General features: G+C 41.2%; 2 protein-coding genes across 2 annotated transcripts in view; one reads left to right on the forward strand and one right to left on the reverse strand.

The window, feature by feature from the left end:
- On the forward strand, nt 1-11,184 carry LOC137286272 (ribosome production factor 2 homolog). Its single transcript, XM_067818028.1, has 10 exons — nt 1-140; nt 4,449-4,581; nt 5,512-5,549; nt 5,717-5,756; nt 6,371-6,452; nt 7,698-7,774; nt 8,370-8,469; nt 9,084-9,186; nt 9,783-9,927; nt 10,544-11,184. Exons 1-10 carry the CDS (start codon nt 121-123, stop codon nt 10,748-10,750), a joined length of 945 nt encoding a protein of 314 aa, XP_067674129.1. The 5' UTR covers nt 1-120; the 3' UTR covers nt 10,751-11,184.
- The window catches only part of LOC137286271 (uncharacterized), an 18,354-nt gene continuing 3,545 nt past the window's right edge, over nt 10,932-25,740 (reverse strand). The window contains exons 3-10 of the mRNA XM_067818027.1: nt 25,366-25,438; nt 23,858-23,963; nt 23,111-23,279; nt 21,969-22,157; nt 20,704-20,948; nt 16,536-16,742; nt 15,790-15,979; nt 10,932-13,481 (exon numbers count right to left, since the gene is read on the reverse strand). Of these exons, the coding sequence (XP_067674128.1) occupies nt 13,325-13,481; nt 15,790-15,979; nt 16,536-16,742; nt 20,704-20,948; nt 21,969-22,157; nt 23,111-23,279; nt 23,858-23,963; nt 25,366-25,401 (1,299 nt within the window). The 5' untranslated portion in view covers nt 25,402-25,438 and the 3' untranslated portion in view covers nt 10,932-13,324. The remainder of the gene's footprint in view (nt 13,482-15,789; nt 15,980-16,535; nt 16,743-20,703; nt 20,949-21,968; nt 22,158-23,110; nt 23,280-23,857; nt 23,964-25,365; nt 25,439-25,740) is intronic.

Here is a 25,740-nt window from a genome sequence, read left to right on the forward strand (position 1 = left end):
GTTTCCCTTTCATACGTCTTCTGATCCAGAGACGCACATATTTCTACTTCCGGTTATAAATACAGGACAACACGTGTCTTGTAGTGTTGTTGGAGATAGAAGGATTTGCAAGTGAAAACCATGGTTATTCAACGAATTGTGTATGTCTTCTGGGGTTAAATATGATGTAGTGAATGGCTGTCAAATGCTTGCTTGTTTTTTATATATTTTTTTGTATTTACTACAAAATTTAAGGTTACTGACGAAATGTCAAGCTGGTGCAGAATCGATAAGTGTAAACACAAATACTGCATCCACGAAATGTTTCCTTCAACCTCCGGACATATCTTTGTATCTGTTTCAGCTGTTTAGTTACAGAAGAAATGGGTTGGTTTCTGTGTGCCACCCTTGCTTCCAACACTAATAATTTCTTGATATGTTTAGGTAAATTTTGCAGAAGGGGTTGTCGGCACACGTACTATAGATGTGTGTCCCATGTACGTTTCTGAATACAGAAATGTACCCTAAACAACATCAGAACACAGAAATATACCCCGTACCCTACACGGCAGACGAGCCCATATTCCACAATCCAAAACCCGAAACTGTATGCAGTTGGCCCCGTTCATTGATATTAGTGATAGGGAGATGAATTGTGCACTGTTAAGTATTTGTTACTGTGTGTGGTCGTTTCTTATATAATGAGATCAAATACATTTAGTATGACATTTCCGATCAAGAAACCTGCACAGTGCAGAAGAAATCGTACAAGGGTTTGTTTCTGTATCCTTATTTTTGCTTGGGTACGTCTGTGTATACAGAAACGTACCTGGGGTACATGTTTGTAGTACCCAGGCTGACAACAGTATAAATACAGTATAAATTTTCTCTTATTCTGTACCATACTTATCATACTTTATTTGAGCATTAGAGTTTTTGAACACTTCATTTCATAGATTATAATTTCAAAATATTATTGGGTTGGGGTGTTGAAGTTATGGGGATCAACGACGTGGGGTCATAAATATTTTTGCAGTTATCTCTGTATTGTTTGGTAGAATTGCAATTCCTTAAAGGTTAGACACTGCATCAAAATACTGATAAGTGAACAGTGCTAGTGATTGGTGATTAGACAACTACCCAGCTGAGTACATGCGTCCATTTGCACATGCTTTTCAATAGCTTCTAAAGCTTGTTCACGTAAAGTAAGCTATTTATTGAGGTAATCTCTGTCTTTGTTTCATAAATGAATTGAGATCACTTGCTCTTGACATAAAATTAAATATTTCTTTTCTTTAGAGTGTGTTTACTTTATCGGTACATCCAGGGATACTCTATAACAGGGATTGGTCACTCGCTTGCTTTCCTTACCATTTGTACTAATTAACGTGTGCCTCGTCATGCTCCACTGCACACGTCGACTTGGTTTGTTCTCAGCGCAAATCGGCTGCGCTTAACAGTATTTCAACCAGTTTATTGTCGGAAACTATCAGCATCTCCCGGAGTAATACTCGGTAAATTGGAGTAGGCTCCCCTGAATGTTGTCACAACAAGCTGGTTACACTTCCTGTCGCCGAATGATGCATGTGTGGATTAATGAGAGGACTTGAGAATGTGTTTACACATTGCCTTGTTCAAAGACTCTCTGTTTATGTGACAATTTTGATACAGCGTTCGAAACGATCGCCAGCCCAGAGGCCCAGCGTCGGTTGTTAATGTATCAGGCCAACAGTTTCAGTTATCTGCAGGCCCTTGTGGTCTTCTGTCAATTAGATCTCATTTCTTTTCAACTAGCATCTTGCCCATAATTTGTATTAATGTTCAGGAATTATCCCTGATCCTTCATGTTAGGATAACTTCCAGTTTCACTTCATAGTATTATATATTCAGTGCCGCATAGGAATGTCAGCAGTCTATAACTTCTCTGTGTAAACTTCTCTGTGCTCCATACACTTCACTAATGGATTTTGTAGGGATTGTGAAACTCTCTACAATGAAGACTATTTTGTTTTTATTGGTTTGATTTCAACAAAATGGGTATGCAGACTTTAAAGACTGCAAGTGGCAGCAAGCCCTGATGGCCAAATGGCAAACTAAAGAACTGCAAACACTGTTATTATATATATTTGAAATTATCTGTTACACAATTATAATGTCTCATTATGTTTCAGTGGTTTTCTGTTTGTGTGGAATGCTTAGGCTGCATAAAAATATGTTTCTCAGGCACATTCTTTTCAAAAGTGACGAGTAAGACTTTGGTTTTTACTTTTTGATAGAAAAATGTGACGAGGGAGGAACACATTTTTATTTCTTTTTCCTTCAGGAATACAGTTTGGAAAGTTAAGCACATGTTAATGAGTTGTAGATTCAGTCAGTCTCATTCTTACAGACACTCAGTCTATAATGGACAAATGGACGGTCGTGGCAAAGTCGAAATTATTTTTTTAAGAGGGCAGTTAATGAAGATGACCAGATGTCTTCCTGCATGTGCGCAATTGCATGGATACTGACACAGTCACTCCCACCTAAAAAAACAGAAAGTTTAAAACCATCACAAAGCGTTAAAAAGTCCTTTGCAGTTTTGTCAAATATCAACAATAGTTTCAGAACTAAAACATTCAAGCATCAAAGGCATCCATGGCAGATTAGAGCAGATCAGATATGTCATACCTCACACTTTCACCAGATAGAATACTCCCCTCAATACTTAGAGGTGTATTTGAAAGAAATGAATTTTAGGACGACTAAACACATTCAAACATTGGCTTGTAGTAATGAGTGATCAGATCAGATGAACGATATGTCATATTTTTCACACACATGAAATACTTGTGAATGTATACACCCTTCCATTTATTTTTTTAATTCATAAAATCATCACTATTACTTTCAAACACCTCTCACCAGATGGAACGTTTCCCTAACAGAAATTAAAGGTGTGTGTGAAAGAAGTTTTTTGAGCAATAACTAGAAACACTCTAAAAATGTTGTGTAGTATTTCAATGGCGGATCAGAACAGATCAGCGAGATGACACGTTTTTCACACACCTCAAATACATCCTAACAATATGTTTAGATTATCAAATTATAAATATTACCTGCAAACACCTTTCGGGTCATAGTATATTCCCCTCATAAATATTTAAGGTTCATGTGAAAGAGGTTTTGGAGCAATAACTAGAAACACTCAAAGTTATACTATTTCAATGGCGGATCAGAACAGAACCGCGAGATGGCACATTTTCCAACACCTCAAAAACACCCTACCGATTTTTTTAAATTATAAAATTAGCACTATTACTTCCAAACACCTTTCACTAGATGGTATGTTCCCCTAATGGAAATTAAAGGTGTATGTGAATGAAGTTTTTGAAGCTGAAACAAAAGCACTCAAACAAACGCCGTGGAATATTTCAATGGCGGATCGGATCAGATCGGCGAGATGGCACATGTTTCACACACCTCAAGTACGTCCTAACAATTTATTATAGATTATGAAACTATCACTATTACCTGCAAACACCTTTCGCCTGATGGTAAATTCCCCTCATAAAAATTAAAGGTGTATGTGAAAGACGGTGTTGAGCAATATCTAGACACACTTCAAACAACGGCGTGTAGTATTTCAATGGCGCATCAGATCAGATCGGCGATCTGCCACATTTTTCACACACCCCCAATTAAACCCCAACATGTTTTTAAGTCACAAAACTATCACTATTGCTTGCAGACACCTTTCAAATAAAGATATATTTCCCTGCTAAAACATAAAGGAATGTGTGAAAGAAGCTTTTATTGACGAAACTCAGTCTATCTTCGCTGTGTACCGATAATTGAAGCCAGAGAGTTACAAGATGCCGACTTGAAACTTTACTACAAATATATTTTCTTATACTGACACTAATTACAAATATGTGACTAGAACTGAAGTAACAGAACAGGTGACTTACCTTCTACGTGTAGGTTCCGAGTTGTCACAACAGCGAATGTAATCAGCTGTTAAAAATGAACCGAGCTCAATCTTAAATACTAAGCTGCCGCCATATTGTCTCCACTGGTCACGTGACAAAGCGAGACATACGTTCAACGGTTTTTCGAGGAGTTTCACCTCCCCTCTCTATATAGGCTCCCTGGTACATCATATGACCAAACTGGAATCTGGCCATGTATGTGTACATGTACAGGTCTGGGTCCCTTAATAAGAATGATAAATTAAATGTTCAGCTATTTGAAATTTTATGGAAACGATGTATAAATATTATGATAACCAAATCGTTTCCAAAGAAATACTAAAAAAAAAAGATTAAGAAAAGCTAAGCATTGCATATACTTCACTCTGTAAGTTTTTAAACCTATGAAACCTGGTTCATATATAAAGCAACGTTTGGTACGTTTCTTGAACATTTCTGTTGTTACAATAATGGAATAACTTGGATTTTTATAGAGTAGTTGTAATATCTTGATTTTAGAAAAGCAAAGACTCAGAGAGGAAAACGTGCTCTGGAAAAAAAGGAAGGGAAGATATTTGAAGATGTTAAGACGGCCATGTTCATCAAGGGAGGTAACACCAGCATGACCATCACACAAGTGTTAAAAGAACTGGTAGGTTTAGATTGTGGTAGCAAAATTAACAGTATTGGAAACATGTCACTTATTACTTAGGTTCTCACATTTCATTGAAAATATTAATAATATGTAAGTGCTATGTTTGACATGACTGGAGTATCTGATATTTTAGAAATACAGTACATTCTTTCATGTGATGTCTTTTAGCGGCATTTAGACGTTATATATAGGGGATCTTAATATTTTATTATTTACGGTTAAAAATATTTAGATTTATCGGAGTCAATCAATGTTGATGTGATGTTATTGAATGTTTTGCGAGTGCAGCACCATTTGCACTTCCTTACAGCCATAGTTATATGGAATTGGTGTCGCTTTTGAAAGATGATTGGTGTATGGCATGTGATTTGCATGTGTCATGTGTATTCATTTTAAAACAAACAACTAGAAACAAACACTAACAATTGTGTGATGCAAGATGAATGTCAAAATTAATGTTCTAAGTGATTTATCAACCTTCTTGAAAAAACGTCAAAATCAAGAATGGGACCCCATGCATGGGGCTACTGCTTTGTGCACGGGCATTTCATGCATTGTGTTTAGGGGTGGTAATAGAGTGAAATGGTGGTGTGTTCATAAGATGTCTGTCCTTGAAACGTTTGTCAATGTTTACACTTCCTATCCAAATTGAAAGTTCAGGATCCTCTAATTTTTTTGGATAGTATATGACCACGAACTGACAGTGAACTGATGAAGGGGCCTGAAATAACCCCAAAACATTATGTGTCAACGAATTTAAAGACGATTTATCCATAAAAGATCTTGGTCATTCTCTCATGTGTTTTCACTTTCAGAATCTTTTGTGTATGTTCAAACATGAATGAACAATCTCCCCCAAATGTAACTTTGGTTATATATGTTGAGTTTGTTTATGTGTTATGACTTTGTTTTTATTTTGCTTTTCAGCACATGCTGAAGAAACCACACGCAGTGTCTTTTAAAAGGTATTTTTATTTCCACATCTATAAATATTGTTAATCCTGGAGTGAGTATAAAAAATCTGGAATATCATTAGAGCATGTAGAGAAGTGGTTATGAGACTATCATTTAAATACCAACTGAACTATGAAGATAATGAACAAGAATGATAATACTAACTCATCACTTTCAGGAAAAATGTCACACGTCCGTTTGAAGACCAGACGTCTTTGGTGAGTAAGTCAAGTATGTTGTTGATACTAGTTGTCCATCATTGCGATCTTGCTTATCACATTTGAATAAACTGTGAGTGAGTTTAGTTAGTTTTACGCCTCACTCAGCAATGTTCCAGCTGTATGGCGGTGGTCTGTAACCAGACAATCCAGTGATCAACATCATGAGCATCGATCTGTCAACCAAGTCAGCGAGTCTGACCACCTGATCCCGTTAGTCACCTCTTACGACTAGCACAGTTGCCTTCTATGGCATGGGTTGCTGAAGGCCAGTTCTACCCTGGACCTTCACGGATTTTGAATGAGCTGTAGTAAAATGAAGTTAGTGTTCATCAATTGTAAAACTGGAGAATGAAAGATATGTGTCAGGGAAAAACAAATTGCTTTAACCGTGTTTTTACTGTTAGTTCAGTACTTCATGAATGATAAAGGAGTAGGGATTAATTCCAATCTTGTGTTTCTAATAGTAAAGGAGTTAAACAATAGAACTCTCTTCTTTATATAAGTTTTTATTGTTTAGAATCTACTTGTAAACATGGCAGATATGATTTGTGATTTTGTCTGTTTTAAGTGATCAGTTAATGTATTTCCAAGATAAATGTTGTTCTTCTCAGGAGTTCTTCTCAGAAAAGAGTGACAACTCTCTGTTCTTGTTTGGCTCCCACTCCAAGAAGAGGCCTGACAACATGGTGATGGGTAAGTGTTCTGTTGAGGTACTGGGAGATGAAGTGAAGATGCTTGTCTCATCATGCCAGTACATCTACTCTATCTCCGATAGTTAAACATGGTGTCCCTGGCCATGACATGATACTATCACATTACATCAGTATTACAAACATTGAGTTGGAACAGAGTTGAGTTGGATATGAGAGAAGACCAACAGGATTTGATGATAAGACTCAGTGACATGTTTGATCTGTCACAGATCATTGCTTACATTGTTCCATTGATTGTCTGGTCAACAACAAACATACCAACATGATAACCTCCCTAATGATTCAACACAATATATTAGATTTTCACACAAACTACACTAGAGCACCATTGTGTCAAACTCTGATATCTTGATATTTCGGTTGTCTTGACATGACATCTAGGTCACGGCAAAATACTTCATAATCTATCATTACTTACACTCTGTTAATTCGATACACATGTCTTGATATTTGGGATATCTCAATATAATTTCATGGTCCCAAGAAGCAAAACTCAATATTTGCAAAGAAACTCTCTATTCACCGTCCATTCCAGGGCAAGTATCCCTCTGAACTGAGATTGTTTTCACACGTTTACACACAGAAAGGATTAAAGGGATTCAAAGGATTTGTGTAAGCTAATTAGGGCTAATGGAGTTGAAGGTTTCACTTTTTGTTTGTTGTTTAATTAGGATTGATTAAGAAGGAATTAATTAGGAAGCACATATACTCACTCTTACAAATAAGTGAGTGAGTTTAGTTTTACACCACACTCTGCAATATTCCAGTTACATGGCTGCAGTCTGTAAATAATCAAGTTTGGTCCAGACAATCCAGTGATCAACAGCATGAGCATCGATCTGCGCAGTTGGGAACCGATGACATGATATTTTTGGTCCCATAGATATCAAGACAATGATGCTCAACTGTTATTTCAAACCCCTTTGCCATCTACAAAGATCCAAGTTAAAAGTGATCTTCAACAACCGATGATTGTTGTAAAGGCAGCTAGCAGGATCAAGTGATCAGGCTCGCTGACTTGGCCATCATATCCCATTCCCAACTGCATCAATCAGTGCTCATGATATCAATCACTGGATTGTCTGGTTGAGGCTTGATTATTTCCAGATCGGCGCCATGTAGCTGGACTATTCCGTATCATGACACCCTTCATAACAAGTACATGTCAATCTTTCATGGAAATGATATAAATGATTTCGCTGATGTTGTGTTGCCATGGTTACAGGTCGGATGTACGACCATCACGTTTTGGACATGGTGGAACTGGGAGTTGACAAGTTTAAGTCCATGTTCGAATTTGATGTAAGTCATTTTGATTTATGCAATGCATGGTTTGTCATATCTTTATTTTAGCAAGTATGCGGGCTAAAACAAAGTACCCCTATATTTGACATTTGATCTGTGTTAATATTACTTGAAGTTAATTACTGCTACTGTTGTGAACACACAGGGTGAATGAAACTATGGAGCTTTGGAGATTTTCTTTATTTTGGGTTTTGATTAATCAGTAAATGTAATTTATAACAACAATTTTGCCTGAGAACAAAACAGATACAGGCATACGTGTACAGTTTGACTTATTGACGAATTACTGTGGACAGTCTTGAGTTAGTGTGCCAGCTTTTGGAGCTTGTTTGATTGTTGTATGATGGAACACACAGCAATATTACAGCAGTCTGTAGATGTCATATCAGTTTCCTACAAAGCTAGAGTTTGTGTTCAGGTACCCAGTCGTGTGGTAAGAGCTGACTAACGTGATCGGATGGTCCGACTTGCTGACATGAACATTTTATTTATGCATTTCAACACTACTGGTGTCAATCACTTGATAATCACATTCTTGTGATTAGGATAACAGTAGTATCTGTCAGTTAGACATTGATGTTGGTATTTTCAGAGTTCCAAGAGCTCGTTTGGGTGTAAGCCGTGCTTGCTGTTCGCGGGCCAACTGTTTGACAATGATGATGAGTACAGAAGGATCAAGAATCTAATGATAGGTACACGGTCATGCTGTTGTGGCAGAGGGTCCAGCAACAGCATCTTGTTAATAGTTGATAATGTATGATGGAAAGATGAGGTGTATGAATAGTGCTACATCTCGTGCTACATGGGATAAATAATATTAAGTAATGTCATGCTGAACATCCAAGGGCTTCAACCGTCATTTTCTTGAAAAAAAAGAGCTTTAAAAAAGTGACTTGACCTGACTAATTTTCCATTTGCTTTAATATTTATGACGTAATCATGATTATATAACTGTGAAAGAATAAATCAACATGGTACTTGATCTTTACGTTTAGTGGACTGTTAATTGAGTAGTGATAAATACCAAAGAAAGATAACACGACTTTCTTATCATTGTGAAATTCAATAACTACATTTGAAGAAGAAGAATACTATTTGATGTGATATTAACCCTAGTCAAGGTGTCTCAGTGCTGTAGACCAATTTTAAGTTAATAACTAGCTTATAATTGACTTGATAATTGCAGACTGCCATCATATAGCTGGATGATAACAAAAAACCCTCCAACACAAAAAAAAGCACTAAGTGCACCACGCTAGGCAACTCTGTTCCCCTTATTAAAGCATTATGTTTGTTATTGTTTCAGATTTTTTCCGTGGACCTGTTGTGAATAACGTGCGTCTGGCTGGGCTGGAGCATGTCATCAGTGTTACATCTGCAGACGACAAGATCTACATCAGGAACTACAAGTAGGTGAATCGGGATGGCTGCTGTGATTTAGGACTTTGCAGGATACTTTGTGTTGATGAGGAAAGCTTGTGTTGTTTTGGTAGTTGTAAGGAGACCTGGATCTGAGAAAGAGATTGGCTGATTTGCGTCTTTCGGGAAGAGGTAGTGTTGGCAATTTTCAGCAAATCTGTGGTAATCTGCAGATTTATATGCAAAGCAATCCATCTTGAGATCTGTCGAAATCTGGGGAGAAAATATTTAGTGGACATTGTTGTGGACCCCAGACCCTCAGCTGATTTTCAGCTATCACATTCACCTGTTGCCATCCCAGAAGAGCATAGTAGAATTGTGTTGGTGTGGAAGTTGTAGGAAGACTTGCATCCGGGGAATAAACCTGGGAAAACTTGAGCAGGAAAGATTTGTGTCTGTTAATAAGAGTGTGGAAGATTAGTGGGGTTGTCTTTGAAGATTTGTTCATGGGGGTAAAGGTTCTTCGCTTGTGTTTTTGTTTAACTGGCTATTTGCATTTATTTACGTCATCTGTCCCTTGCTGCAGTTAGCTTACTATTGCTGGTACAGTATATTCAGAGCAATGTGACCTCATTCATCATTGTAGGGTGTTGTTGAAGAAGTCTGGAAGTCGGACACCACGTGTTGAGCTGGAAGAAATGGGACCCTCACTGGACCTTACTGTCCGCCGCTGTCACCTAGCATCTCCAGATCTCTACAAGAAGGCTCTCAAAGTTCCCAGAACAGCCAAGGTAGGACAACAATCCAATCAATTCCTTTTACACATTCTCATTTACATACTTCATCTAAACACTGGCTATCTATGATTGTACGAAATATGTACAGTATAGCCTGTAAATGTGATAAAATGTACCTGTCAGCATGACACATGCTACTCAGCCATAGCAAACCGTAATGGACACTAGCATCTTATGACTGGATGTGATGTTCCTGCATGGCAGCTTGTAAATTATTAATCTTGAATGTACTGTTCACATCTATGTCAGTTCACATTATTTTAGAAAGGAAAATGTTTGTGGCAGTATTATCCTAACATGTCATGCTGTTGATCACTGGATTCTTTGGTTCAGAGTCGGTGGTCCACATAGCTGGAAGTCCATCTAGCATAGAGCTGAGTGTTTGTCACATATGGACTTGTGCAAATGTTCCTGTTATTTATTGTCTTGTCATTAGCTGAAGTTGGCATCCCATATTGAAATACTTCCACACGACAACTTTGTCTTTTGCAGTATATCAAAGCACACTGAGATCGTTCTTTAATTTTTATTTTGAACCAAACAGGTTTGATGCTTATGGTACCTTTTATTAGAATGGCCATTTGAATTGGAAATGATTCTTCAATTTCAGCCGAAGAAAAAGAAAAATATATCACACGATGTGTTTGGTTCCAAGCTTGGTCGCGTGCACATGCAAAAACAGGATATGAATAAACTGCAGACTCGCAAGATGAAGGGTTTGAAGAAACGCAAGAACGAGTCAGCTGAAGAGCAGGATGGACAAGGGTCAAGGTCAAAGAAATCCAGGAAATCAAAAACCGAAAATGACGAAGAATGATAATGATATCTATAAATCGATACGTCCATGATGATGAAGACTGATAATGATGATATCGATGCAGTGATGATGCATTGATAATGATGAAGAATGATATTGATGATGATTACGAACATGTTGTATGTATGTCTGTAATCAGCAGCAATAAACTGTAGTTGATTCAAACAAACAAACAATGGGTTGTTAAGGATAATTCAACTTTTTATTGAATATACAAAACAGACAAAAATAGACAATATCAGCTCATTTCATTTAACGATTTTGCACCAGCTATTACAAATGTGTTTGTTTAATTCACATATATTTCAGTTCTATTGACAAGATACAAAATGGTGGGATTATGTTGTGGAATTATATTTATATGAGTTTCACTAAACTATTTTGTTGTGAAAATGTATATATTGTATATATTTGTAAATAAAGGAAATAACAAATTTATGTGTTAAGAAAAAAATTACTGTATGATATGTAACACTGTATGATAAAAGTCTTCCAGTGCAGCCTTACTCACACACTTGGGAAGGCATCACAACCCATCAAGAATTGAAACAGGTACAAGAAATGTTGAATATTGCACTCTTCCATGATTAAATGAACAAAAATTCCCACACTAATATGGATCGGTCAACATTTAACATGGAAATTGTTTGTTGTAAAAGGCGAATAAAAGAATCGGGTCAGACTCACTATCAGGGTCGACACATACCATCATATCCTATTTGGGTAGATCACTGTCTATGTTATGGATCACTGGTTTGCCTGATCCAGACTCAGTTATTTACAGACCACTGCCATATAGCTGGAATATTGCTTGTGCTGCATTAAAAAAGAAGCAAAGAAATAACCTGGAAAATGGATGTTTTTAAAGATATCGCATGCTTATGTGAAATGTATTGTATGTTAAGATGATGAACTTTTGATGAACTTTGATGAAGCACACTTCTAGAGACTTCTTAATAAGTTCTAGAATGCTGATCAAACGGTTCACTAATCAAATATGTCTTTTAAATTTAAACATGGCATATCTTTGAGTATACGATTTGGGTGTTTTTGAAAGAAAAAAACATTGTTGTCCAACTCTAGTAGTGCGTCATGTGCCACACATGAGGAGTGAGTACTGGGAGAGTCTAGAACGGACAAAGAGTGATCCAACTTTTGATCAGAAACTGATTAGGTTGTGAGATCAGAATTACTATACTTCCCATCAAAAGTTAAGAGTCACTAATGTAAATATAGCCACTTACTTCAGTCAACTATTCTTAAAACAAAGTTTTACAAAGTATTTCAGGCTGTTATACATACTTTTCAGCAATGCCATGCATGATCCTAGTGCAGTTCATCTGCATAAGGTTTGCAGTTGATTCCCCCATGTTAATGGAGAAATTAATTTTTGATATAACCAGATATAGATAGATATAGATGTAACACATTGTGTTTGTTCTACGTGAATGGGAAGTATGCAGTTATGCCTCATATACGATGCTGATAACGGTCACTGCTGATTTTTGCAAACAATATTTTCAGTGCAGATGGGAATGAAGCATGTTGAAGTGTTGCACTAATGACTATAATTTTGAACCAGGAAAAAAAAAGGAATTACGTGCGCATGAAGTGATTATTGCACGAGTTTCATAAGTTTTTTATCAGGTATGGAATAAATTGTGTGTTTGTGATCAATATTCAAAATTATTAATGTTTCAGAAATCAAATATCATGTGACCTTGCACTTGCCATTTTGAGATGGGTTACTCTGTAATGTAAGTCGGTGAGATGGTGATAGGGGCGTGTGGATGTGGGGTATCTTTGTGGTCAAAACCTTTGCTCGTCAAGCCGGTACAATGTGTGAAGCCCATTCTGGTGTCCCCTGCCGTGATACTGTTGAAATGTTGCTACAAGCGGCATAAAAACATACTCGCTCACTCACTGATAGGGGCGTAGCTACCTTTATGAAACAAAGCCCGGGCTTTTGAAAATGAAAGTTGGGCAAGTCCTCGGTGCTATCTAAATATTAGTTTTTGCAACCTATCGGGCTTACACGAAAAAATGGCTTGCCTCGCTCCAGGGTGACCCTTGTTATTGACGCTTTCACTTACAAAAGGAGTTTATGTAATAGCGTGCAGGGGTATATAACAATTGCCATACAGTCAACTCATGACCTCAATAATTTGTCAGCAGGCGACACCAAATCCTTTATTGTGATCAGCTGACACCACCCCCTTGCCCTTGTCAACAGTTGACAAAGCCACACCCACATCGATTGCTGACACACGCACCCCTACCCCACCCCGTCGTGATATTTCAGGAATATTGCTATGACGGTGTAAAATCACATTCACTCATCGTGGTGTTGTTAACACCTGGGCCACCACTTCATCTGAAGACAGTCCACTATCTCCCTATCACAGTCTCAATGACGAGAGAAGGCCCACGTTCACAAAGCGGTTGTAGTCAATGATAACACACACTCACTCTCCTCAAACGCATCCGAGTATTTAAAAGGGGCCAACCAATGTTCTATAGCGGCCGACACGTCTGACTGTTGTGAGACTTCTTTACACTCTCTTGCCTGCCATGTTAACCCATGGCCGCTGTGATGTTTACGTAGCAAGGCACGGTGAAGGCGCCCGGCTGTGCTAACCCTGCGATGGCGGAGTAAGTTGACGCTGCGCCAGCCACGACTCCGACAAGCACTATTTCGTAGTTGAGAAGTTTGATGTGAAATGGGACGTGTCTGAAATGTGAATTGATAATTCATACACACACCTGCTCTCCGTGAAAGATGCAGAGGAAAGGATCAATGTTTAAGACTATGACACTCCTAGGGTCCGGGTCAGAATTGGTCTAAAGCAACCCATGCTTGTGAATATCTTGATTTGGTGGTATGGGTCTCGATCCACAAAGCGTTCGTAATGTTACGGGCTGTCATAACTATATCGTTTAGTTTACGAAAGATTTACCCGTGAATATCCGGGGTAGAATAGGTCTTCAGTAACCCATGATTGCCATAAAAGGCGACTATGATTGTCGTTAGTGTCGGCTAACGGGATCGGGCGGTCAGGCTCGCTGACTTGGTTGACACATGTCATCGGTCCCAATTGCGCAGATCATGCTGTTGATTACTGGTTTTCCTGGTCCCGATTCGATTATTTCCGGACCGTCACCATATAGTTGGAATATTGATGAGTGTGACGTAAAACTAAGTTCACTCACTCGCTTACGAATAATTTATTGTTATGAACGCTTTGTGAGTCGGACGCCGGGTTCTCAGGTTTGGTGAGGCATGTCATCATATTACACATTTGTAGATGTTCATAACGTCAATCACTCGATGTTCTAGTCCACATCCGATTACACACAGACTGCCGTCATATAGTGAGGCAGATGTAAAACAACAAACACCACACCAGGCTATGAGCAAAACCAGCAAGGCCCTATTCCAAAAAGCTACCGTAGCGCTACGACTGTCGTAAGTCAGTGTTACAGTATGTCAGTTACGCTCACCTCCTATACTGGGGCCTGTTTCACAAAACTCTCGTAATCCTAAGACCTCGTAACTTTTCTCGTAGCTCTTGTACCTGGCATACTGTAACATAGGAGGTGCAAATGCTACGAGAAAACTTACGAGATCTTAGGCTTACGAGAGTTTTGTGAAACGGAGCCCTGGTCTCCGTAATAAAATTTGCGGAATGAGCAAAACACGTGTTTGAGTAAAACCACATCGCAGCTGTTAATTTCCAGATTACACCTGGAAAAAGTATGCAGCTACCTACTACATCTTCAAACATCCCCAAATTGAATCTTGGAAGTGTTAAGTGACATTAATCTTATTTGGAAGTTTGCTGAAGACACCGCCAGTTTCTTACTTTCAGTTCTCACATGTTGAATTTGACCTCCCCTAACCCGGAAGTATTGCTAGTATGAGATAATCTCGAACGCGACATTAAATCTCTTTGACCTCAACGTAAAGTTTACACTTCCTCATGAACTATGCGTTCTGTGTAAATAGATATCATACAAACCAGTGACTGATATCACGAGCAAACGTCCATGTCTCAGGATCTCATGACCGAACTCGTAAGACAAACAGCGAGTGAGTGGCTTTTACGTAGCTTTTAGCAACATGTAGCAATATCAAAACAGGGGTCACCAGAAGCTGGCTTGACGCGTTGTAACCCATGTGGGGATCGAACCCAGGTCTCCGGCGGGACGCGCAATTAAGCCCTTTAACGTCAAGGCAAACCACCGCCCTCTTTACGACAAACAGGCTGCTTAGGGTTAATCAACAGGGTACTAACGGAGCATGAAATGGTTACATACCCGTGATTTTCAAGCACAGTGCTTTTATCTCCATTCTACCATAATTGCGTTATTAAGATTAAAAAATCCACTCTGCGATTCTGGAAAATCAGAGGTATATAACGTGATTATATACCTCTGAATGACTTTGATTAACCACATACAATCCAGTATTTACTGAAGTCATGGTATAACTGACAATAATTTGATTGGCGGTTAGGTCGTGTATCGGTTAAAGCGTTCGTTCGAAGATCCAGGTTCGATTCCCCAAATATGGATAAAATGTGTCAAGCCCATTTCAGATGTGTTCCGCCGTGATATTGCTGGAATATTGCTAAATGCGGCGTAAAATTCAACTCACTCACGCACTCACTTCAAGATCCGTGTCAAAACTGGTACATGAATTCAATATTCCATGTTTGTCTCGAGTATCAGGTGGTCAGACTTGCTGACTTGGTTGATACGTTCCATCGTATCCCAATTACAAAGATAAATGCCCATGATGTCAATCACTTGTTTACAGATCGCCGCAGTATAGTGTGAATATAACTGAGTTAGGCGTTAAACGACAAAGAAACAAGATTTGTTGTATTTATGAAGATCGATGCTCATGATCCCAGTCACCGGATAGTCTGGCCCAGACGCGATTATTTATGGACGACTGATAAACATGTATAATGTTGTCGAGTGCGTCGTTAAAACAACAAACAAACAACGGGTATTAACCGGGTAGCGACACCTACATGTTATCCCAGTCTCCTTCCATGCGGCACAGTTTGAGGTAGAACAGTGACGGCAAGACGTAGGCCAGCAGAGTCGTCGTCGAGCCCCCGACCAGAGAGAGGATGGCGCCGAAGTGAGGAACACTCTCGGCCACAAACAACACTAACGCTATAATACCCGTACGTAGGAGACAGCGCCTTATGTTGAACGCTGAAGAGGAAAGTATGGTGGAGATTACTGATTCAAAACAAGCAAGTTCGAAGAGAGTTTAGGTAAAGGAATCCTGTGGTAGTCAAACCTTGATGATGATGATCAATCATCATCATCATCATCATCATCATCATCATCATCATCATCATCATCTTAATAAAGGTGATAATCGCGAATAATGATGACGATGACAGTGGTGTTGTGGATGAGAATGACGATGGCGACGACAACGATGATAATGATGATGGCCACGAAAACATGATAGCGACGATGATGATATTGACATTGTGGATGAGAATGATGACGGTGACGAAGACGATGATGGTGTTGGTGGTGATGGCGACGAAAACATCGACAGCCATGACGATGATAATGACGCAGATGACAACGATGATGGTGATTATGACGATGATGGTGGTGATTGTGACGGAAACAACGATAACGACAACGTTGACAATGACGATGCGGACGACGATGACAATGGTGATGATAATGGTAGAAGCAACAATAGTATTGTTGTCGATGACAATGAAAACCAACAGGGACAACGACTGACCTTTGGGTACCTTAAGGATTTCCTCCAGCTCCTGACAGAATGGGTTGATGACGATGATAAAGGCACAGAGCAGATGGATGGTGATGACGATCTCCACAACGTATAGCATAGGGCCGCTGCTCACGGTCTTTAGCACGTTAGGATCAAGGGTCTTGCCGTACACGAAGTAGCCGACTGTCGACACCGGCAGGTACATCGCCAACACAACTACAACATGGACACGAGGCTAGATAGGGTGTCGGTATAGACAGGTACATCGCCAACACAACTACAACATTTACACGAGGCTAGGCAGGGTGTCGATATGGACATTCACATCGCCAACACAACTACAAGAGGACACGAGGCTAGGCAGGGTGTCGATATGGACATTCACATCGCCAACACAACTACAAGAGGACACGAGGCTAGACAGGGTGTCGGTATGGACAGGCACATCACCAACACAACTACAAGAGGACACGAGGCTAGACAGGGTGTCGGTATGGACAGGCACATCGCCAACACAACTACAACATGGACACGAGGCTAGACAGGGTGTCGATATGGACAGGCACATCACCAACACAACTACAAGAGGACACGAGGCTAGACAGGGTGTCGGTATGGACAGGCACATCGCCAACACAACTACAAGAGGACACGAGGCTAGACAGGGTGTCGATATGGACAGGCACATCACCAACACAACTACAAGAGGACACGAGGCTAGACAGGGTGTCGATATGGACAGGCACATCGCCAACACAACTACAAGAGGACACGAGGCTAGACAGGGTGTCGGTTTGGACAGGCACATCGCCAACACAACAACAACATGGACACGAGGCTAGACAGGGTGTCGATATGGACAGGCACATCACCAACACAACTACAAGAGGACACGAGGCTAGACAGGGTGTCGGTATGGACAGGCACATCGCCAACACAACTACAAGAGGACACGAGGCTAGACAGGGTGTCGGTATGGACAGGCACATCACCAACACAACTACAAGAGGACACGAGGCTAGACAGGGTGTCGGTATGGACAGGCACATCGCCAACACAACTACAAGAGGACACGAGGCTAGACAGGGTGTCGATATGGACAGGCACATCACCAACACAACTACAAGAGGACACGAGGCTAGACAGGGTGTCGGTATGGACAGGCACATCGCCAACACAACTACAAGAGGACACGAGGCTAGACAGGGTGTCGATATGGACAGGCACATCGCCAACACAACTACAAGAGGACACGAGGCTAGACAGGGTGTCGGTATGGACAGGCACATCGCCAACACAACTACAAGGGGACACGAGGCTAGACAGGGTGTCGATATGGACAGGCACATCACCAACACAACTACAAGAGGACACGAGGCTAGACAGGGTGTCGGTATGGACAGGCACATCGCCAACACAACTACAAGAGGACACGAGGCTAGACAGGGTGTCGGTATGGACAGGCACATCACCAACACAACTACAACATGGACACGAGGCTAGACAGGGTGTCGATATGGACAGGCACATCACCAACACAACTACAAGAGGACACGAGGCTAGACAGGGTGTCGGTATGGACAGGCACATCACCAACACAACTACAAGAGGACACGAGGCTAGACAGGGTGTCGGTATGGACAGGCACATCGCCAACACAACTACAAGAGGACACGAGGCTAGACAGGGTGTCGATATGGACAGGCACATCACCAACACAACTACAAGAGGACACGAGGCTAGACAGGGTGTCGGTATGGACAGGCACATCGCCAACACAACTACAAGAGGACACGAGGCTAGACAGGGTGTCGGTATGGACAGGCACATCGCCAACACAACTACAAGAGGACACGAGGCTAGACAGGGTGTCGGTATGGACAGGCACATCGCCAACACAACTACAAGAGGACACGAGGCTAGACAGGGTGTCGGTATGGACAGGCACATCACCAACACAACTACAAGAGGACACGAGGCTAGACAGGGTGTCGGTATGGACAGGCACATCGCCAACACAACTACAACATGGACACGAGGCTAGACAGGGTGTCGATATGGACAGGCACATCGCCAACACAACTACAAGGGGACACGAGGCTAGACAGGGTGTCGATATGGACATTCACATCACCAACACAACTACAAGAGGACACGAGGCTAGACAGGGTGTCGGTATGGACAGGCACATCGCCAACACAACTACAAGAGGACACGAGGCTAGACAGGGTGTCGGTATGGACAGGCACATCACCAACACAACTACAACATGGACACGAGGCTAGACAGGGTGTCGATATGGACAGGCACATCACCAACACAACTACAACATGGACACGAGGCTAGACAGGGTGTCGGTATGGACAGGCACATCACCAACACAACTACAAGAGGACACGAGGCTAGACAGGGTGTCGGTATGGACAGGTACATCACCAACACAAATACAAGAGGACACGAGGCTAGACAGGGTGTCGATATGGACAGGTACATCGCCAACACAACTACAAGAGGACACGAGGCTAGACAGGGTGTCGGTATGGACAGGTACATCACCAACACAACTACAAGAGGACACGAGGCTAGACAGGGTGTCGATATGGACAGGTACATCACCAACACAACTACAACATGGACACGAGGCTAGACAGGGTGTCGGTATGGACAGGTACATCGCCAACACAACTACAACATGGACACGAGGCTAGACAGGGTGTCGATATGGACAGGCACATCACCAACACAACTACAACATGGACACGAGGCTAGACAGGGTGTCGATATGGACAGGTACATCGCCAACACAACTACAACATGGACACGAGGCTAGACAGGGTGTCGATATGGACAGGTACATCGCCAACACAACTACAACATGGACACGAGGCTAGACAGGGTGTCGATATGGACAGGTACATCGCCAACACAACTACAACATGGACACGAGGCTAGACAGGGTGTCGATATGGACAGGCACATCACCAACACAACTACAACATGGACACGAGGCTAGACAGGGTGTCGATATGGACAGGTACATCGCCAACACAACTACAACATGGACACGAGGCTAGACAGGGTGTCGATATGGACAGGTACATCGCCAACACAACTACAACATGGACACGAGGCTAGACAGGGATAAGTGAGTGAGCGAGTGAGTGAGATTAGTTTTACGCCGCACTCATCAATATTCCAGCCATCTGTGGCTATATGTAAATAACAGAATCTGGACAAGACAATCCAGTAATTAACAACAGGAGCATCAATCTACGCAATTAGGACACGATGACATGTGTCAACGAAGTCACAACGTTCCTGACCACCCGATCACGTTAATCGCCTTTTACGACAAGCATGGGTTACTGAAGATCAATTCTTACCCGGACCCTCATGGATGATGGGGTTACTGAAGATCTATTCTAACCCGGATCTTCCTGGGTTCCACTATGGACAGGTACGTCACGGCTACAACTACAATATGTACCCGAGGCTCGTGACTGACCCTGAGCAAGTGGAGAATCATATTTATTCTTTTTCTTCGTACAAACCTATTGACAGAGCTATGGAAGAAACAGAAACTTAATACCAAGCTTTTCATATGTAATAGAGTAATAATTAACTAATCTTTGATATTAATAGTTAAAAAAAACCATGCCGAATAACATTAAAATGGGTGACAGCTGGGAATCTATAACAAAGATAATGCCTATGGCCACTTATAAGCGCTGGACTCTCCGTGGGAACATTCCATTCCTTCGAAACAGCTCACTTATCCAGTAAATATTTCTAAAATCTGAGGTAAATACGTCATACAACCATCCAACCCTGTCTCCAATTGTTATTTGGTGAAGATCCTTAATGTGGTGTATTTTCAAACATTCGCATATCGCTGGATCTGGAAGTTGAACCAGCCAATCAAAAGGTAGCAGTTTTGCTCACTCATGCGGCCCGTGAAGATCCGGGTTACAAAGTGATCTTCACCAACCCATGCTTGTCATAAGAGGCTACTCACGGGATAGGGTGGTCAGGCTTATTGACTTAGTTGTCACGTAGATCTATGTTACGAAGATCTATGCTGTTGATCATCGGATTATCTTGTCCGCACTCGATTACTGAAATATTGCTGAGTGCGGCGTTAAACAGCAAATAAACAACAAACAAACAACAAACATACTCATGTAGGCAAAGAACACGGCTCTCCCAAATTGGGACTCGTCCTTCATGTCAGCCTGGAAGGTTGGGAACGCTGGGTGTCCCCCGAACGCGAAACAGATGGTGCCGAATGCCGTGAAGAAGGACAAGAACCCCGGAGGAGTGTGATGTACGGGATAATGGTTGTAGTGGTTGTCTACCAGGATGTTGGAGAACAGCACCACACAGGCGATACTGGTAGCAACGGTGGCGCCTATAGCTACAGGCCTGAAAACACGGAGGGATGTGTGTTGACTATCGTTAACACGTGCCATTTTGGGGTAACACTTTCTTAGTAAAGTAAAAATTCTAGTACGTTTTTGGTTGAGTCCCATCCGGGAGTCGAACCCGCACCCTCAGTCAGGCACCTAATCGCCAGCACACAAAGTCAGCCGCCTAGCCCACTCAGCCGCCGCAACTTAAAACAAAATGGAAGTGGGACAACTCGTAGTCTAGACTTCGTACTTTGTGTACCCCTCTGAAACGTTTAGTTTCTGCATATGCATTTAACTTATTTCCTTCACCCATTTGAGAATCATAACAAGGTTTTGCTAAAAAGCAAAGGCACCCTATCTTACACACACACATACACACAAAGGAGAACACTGTTTCAGCTATGGACTAAACCTACAGCTACAAATGGGACAACCCTTTAACCACTAGACTGAACAATAGTTATAAATGAGACAACGCTATTCCCAAGACAAAGCAGCAGCTAAAATGAGGGAGATGATTTTGATCACCAGATCAATATCACTGGTGTTCCTTATTTATTTTCCTCAGTGTATAGTATCTTTCTGATTGATATGCATACTGTATATGCTACTGCTTTTGAGTCTCCATTTCCGGCAGTGTTAAGATTAAGTTAGGAATATCATTAAACGATCCGGCACATCAACAAGGAAAAATCGTGTTATCTTGAGAAAGAACGACAAGGAAAACGTTTACCGTATTTGCATTTACTTGTTAAATACTTTTGATAGTCGAAAAGTAAATAGTTTTGATGACAAGGATGTGGATTACCCACATGGGCACAACGTGTAATGCCCATTTCTGGTGTTCCCCGCAGTGACATTGCTGGATTATGGAAAAGCGGCGTGAGACCCAACTCACTCACTCATAATCTGAGAACCAGCAGGAAGTAGCCCTGGTTAGGTGACCCCGTCTCCAGAAAGATGTATGACATATATTAATGGTATACCTTTGTCATATAGTATCAGTTATTTTCGGAGCAGTCACCGTTCTCACCAGAAATCCTTGGGTGTACCGAGCCATGTAAGTGGCGTAAGGACTCCCGCCACAATGATGAGCCAATAGCAGAAGGACACGTCAGCGTGCACGTCAGACAGCAGACTCTGGATGTTCTCGGATGCGAGGAGCAAGAAGACCACGGACACCCCGAACATGGTGAAGTTGATGGAGAAGGACACGAGATACCTGTAAGGAGAGCCCATAGTGGAAAGAATCCTCAAATGTCTAACATGACTCGTGGCCAAGATTATTCTGTTATGTATATTTGACAATTTCTGTACCAGTAATATAAGCCTTATAAGGGCATCAGAGCCGAATGAGCCAAGCAACAAGTACCCATTTGCTCATAACGTCAGTAATTGGACTGCGCGGCCCAGGCTCGATTATTTTCTTTATGTATTTCTCATATGTCCATGTATGGGTACATGTGGATATGTTGCTCATGATGTCAGTCGCTGGATTGTATGGTCCAGACACAGTTATTACAGATCACCTCCAATACTATTACAGGACAAATACAGCTGGAGTGTTCTTCTGTTCGTCAGCGCCACGTTCATCAAAGCGATCGCAGCGCTACGACTGACGTATGTCTATGTTGAAGTATGCGAGTTACGATCAGCTTAGGGTGACTATCGCTTTGAGGAACGGAGCCCCTTTTCGTAACTGAATCAAACTGGGATTGCACGTGCGAAAAAAGGATGTGGGTCATCCCAGCGTCTAACCCCAAGAGAATTAGAAAGCTTGACATGCGGGGTCCAATGGCAAAAGAACACTGCACATTCTGAAGCCAACACGTAATTCTCAATGAAAACGATGCATTCAAACGTATTTGTGTGATTTTGAACGGATTTTAATTTCTATTTTTCATATGAACCCAGTCAGTAGTCAAGCTGGATCATACAGGTTTTCTGGTACATAGCTGTGATCATACTTAATGTCATAAAATTAAATTCATTCTACTAAATATTGTAGATGTACTCGAGATCGGATTTTCTCATACGAAACCTCATCAGGGCCCCGATTCAAATCTACAACATTCGTAAGTCTATGACAAACTACAGAGTTACGACAGGTCGTAACGTTACGGACGCTTTGTTGACCAGGATCCAGGTATGGCTGAAACGGCACATCCCACCCACCTGCCGGGTTTTCCATAGGTCACCTCGCCGATAGCGGGGTAAGGGTACCTGACCTGACCCTGGTACTCCTCGTACCGCTCCCTGACCAGGCACCACGCCTTCCCCAGCACGTCCCCGGTGTAGGCCGAGATAAGGCAGCACAGGACGATCAGCACCAAGCCAATCCAACCTGAAAGAAAACAACAGTGGTGGGAAGTTTGAATTTCCAGAAAAAAACAAGTGTCACCAGTGTTTGACAGCAAGTCGCGAACTCGGATCGTGGACTCGTCTAGTGTTATGAGCGTGGTCTGTCTCACAGTTCCTGAACAACATTACTTCCCTTTCCTCGAATCCTGTCTGCAGTGCTAAAACACGACATAAAGCACAGGCAAACTGTAGCGCAAATGGGGTTGCGCAACATAGAGACTATGACAAGTCTTCTTACATTTTCTCTATGCTGCGCAACCCATTTGCGCTACAGTTTACCTGTGCATGAAGCAAATCGATGAAAATTATACAGGAGTTTGACCTTTGACCTTACGCTAAGCCGACTTCTTGCTCAAAACATTGTACTAAAGTTACTAATCTTAAAACATCGTGTTGTTTTAATAAATGAAAACCTAACGCAGATGTAACGCATGTTGTTTACTTGCCAATTCCCAAAAGTACATGTATAATTAATGCTATAAAACTAGCCATACATACTGACCATGTTTCAGCATTAAAGTAAGGTTATACTGACCATGAAGGTTATGTAAGGGGTATTACCTGCACCCTCGACAGCGCTCGGTAACGCCAGCACCCCCGAACCCGCAATTTCACCAACGATGAAGACGGCGGCGGTCCATATCGTCAGCCCATGACCCTCACCTGTCTGAAGAAACAATAAACAGTGTTTAATCAATAAATACAGATAATTGTCACCTACTGCCACTAGATGTCGCTTGTGTAAATCATACATATTACATAACACGATATATATCATTAAACCAGATATCACATGGTGTATAACATTAAACCAGATATCACATGGTGTATAACATTAAACCAGATATCACATGGTGTATAACATTGAACCAGATATCACATGGTGTATAACATTGAACCAGATATCACATTGTGTATAACATTGAACCAGATATCACATGGTGTATAACATTGAACCAGATAACACCGCCGTGCAAGTCATAAATCCAAGTAAATCCAGATCACCATAGTGCATATATTTAATCCAGATATCACATTATGCATAACATTAAACCAGATAACACCGCCATGTTTATCATACATCCATATATTACACGGTATAAAACAGTTAACCATATAACACCACCGTGTATGTCATAAATCCAGGTATCACCACGGAATATATCATAAATCCTGATATCACATGATCTTTAACAGTAAACCAGATAACACCACCCTGTACATAATACAACCAGATAACACATCAGTGTGTATCATTAAACCAAATAACTCTGCCATGTATATCATAAATCCAGATATCACCATGGTGCATATATTTAATCCAGATATCACATGGTGTATAACATTAAACCAGATAACACCACCGTGTATACCGCATATAAAATAGATATCACCACTGTACATATTATTAATCCATGTATAACATGTTGTATATCCGCAAACCAGATATAACCACGATATATAATAAATCCAATACCCGTGAAGATCCGGAGTAGAGTAGGCCTTCAGCAACCCATGCTTGCCTTCACAGGTCGTATGCTTGTCGTAAGATGCGATCGGGTGGTCAGGCTCGCTCACTTGGTTGACACATGTCATAGGTTCCCATTAGCGCAGATCGATGCTCATGTTGATCACTGTCTGGTCCAGACTCGATTATTAAGAGGCCGCCACCGTACAGCTGGAATATTGCTGAGTGCGGCTTAAACTAAACTCACTCACTCACTAAATCCAAATATCACCAAGGTGCATAACATTGGCCGGCATGTGTTAGTGGTTAGTGGGAAAGAGAACCAATATTACACATATAAGGCCGTTCTTAATTCTGCTTACCCTTTCATATATCGGCGTCATTTCACTGGATAGACAGTTCACCACAGAAAGGTGTCGCTTCACCGCATGCGTTAGCGGATTTTCAGTAGTCCTCACACTAAGACTAACAAGCGAATAACCGAATAACGTCACAGCTGTTTTGTATTAGCTTTAAGTTTAACTGCCAATGACAATCCAACCTTAAATGTAACAAGGATGATGCAAAAACATGTCATCAGGTGTGCATATGATTATCTCACCTGGACGAGCAGTTCTTTTTCATAGTTCACAGCCATTATGTCCGCATGCGTAAATTGAAAGTATTCGCCAGACCTGAAAATAGTTTAATGTAATTACAATTATTGCCTGCAAGGCTTTTCATGGCAATATTGCTGGTGATAGTGTGTTGTGCAGGCTAGTAAAGTCTTACCTACCATGTGGTCTTGGACGGCTACTTCACAAAACAGAGTTACGTCCCTTTGTGAAGCAAGTATCCTCTGAATACTTCGAGTTTTGCTGGCACGTCAAACTCTCGCGCCGTGATATAACTGGGCCTATACACCATGCACCTAATAATTCCTCTCAGTCTAATAAATCTCTTGAATATCATTTACTATTAAGCAATTCCTAATTAG

This window comes from Haliotis asinina, chromosome 6 (assembly GCF_037392515.1).
Source record: "Haliotis asinina isolate JCU_RB_2024 chromosome 6, JCU_Hal_asi_v2, whole genome shotgun sequence".
NCBI classification, from domain to species: domain Eukaryota; kingdom Metazoa; phylum Mollusca; class Gastropoda; order Lepetellida; family Haliotidae; genus Haliotis; species Haliotis asinina.

Coding starts and splice junctions, on each gene's coding strand:
- LOC137286272 (XM_067818028.1), top strand. CDS start 121: ATGGTTATTCAACGAATTGT. Junction 5,757..6,370: donor TTGAAGACCAGACGTCTTTG/GTGAGTAAGTCA, acceptor TGTTCTTCTCAG/GAGTTCTTCTCAGAAAAGAG. Junction 7,775..8,369: donor AGTCCATGTTCGAATTTGAT/GTAAGTCATTTT, acceptor TGGTATTTTCAG/AGTTCCAAGAGCTCGTTTGG.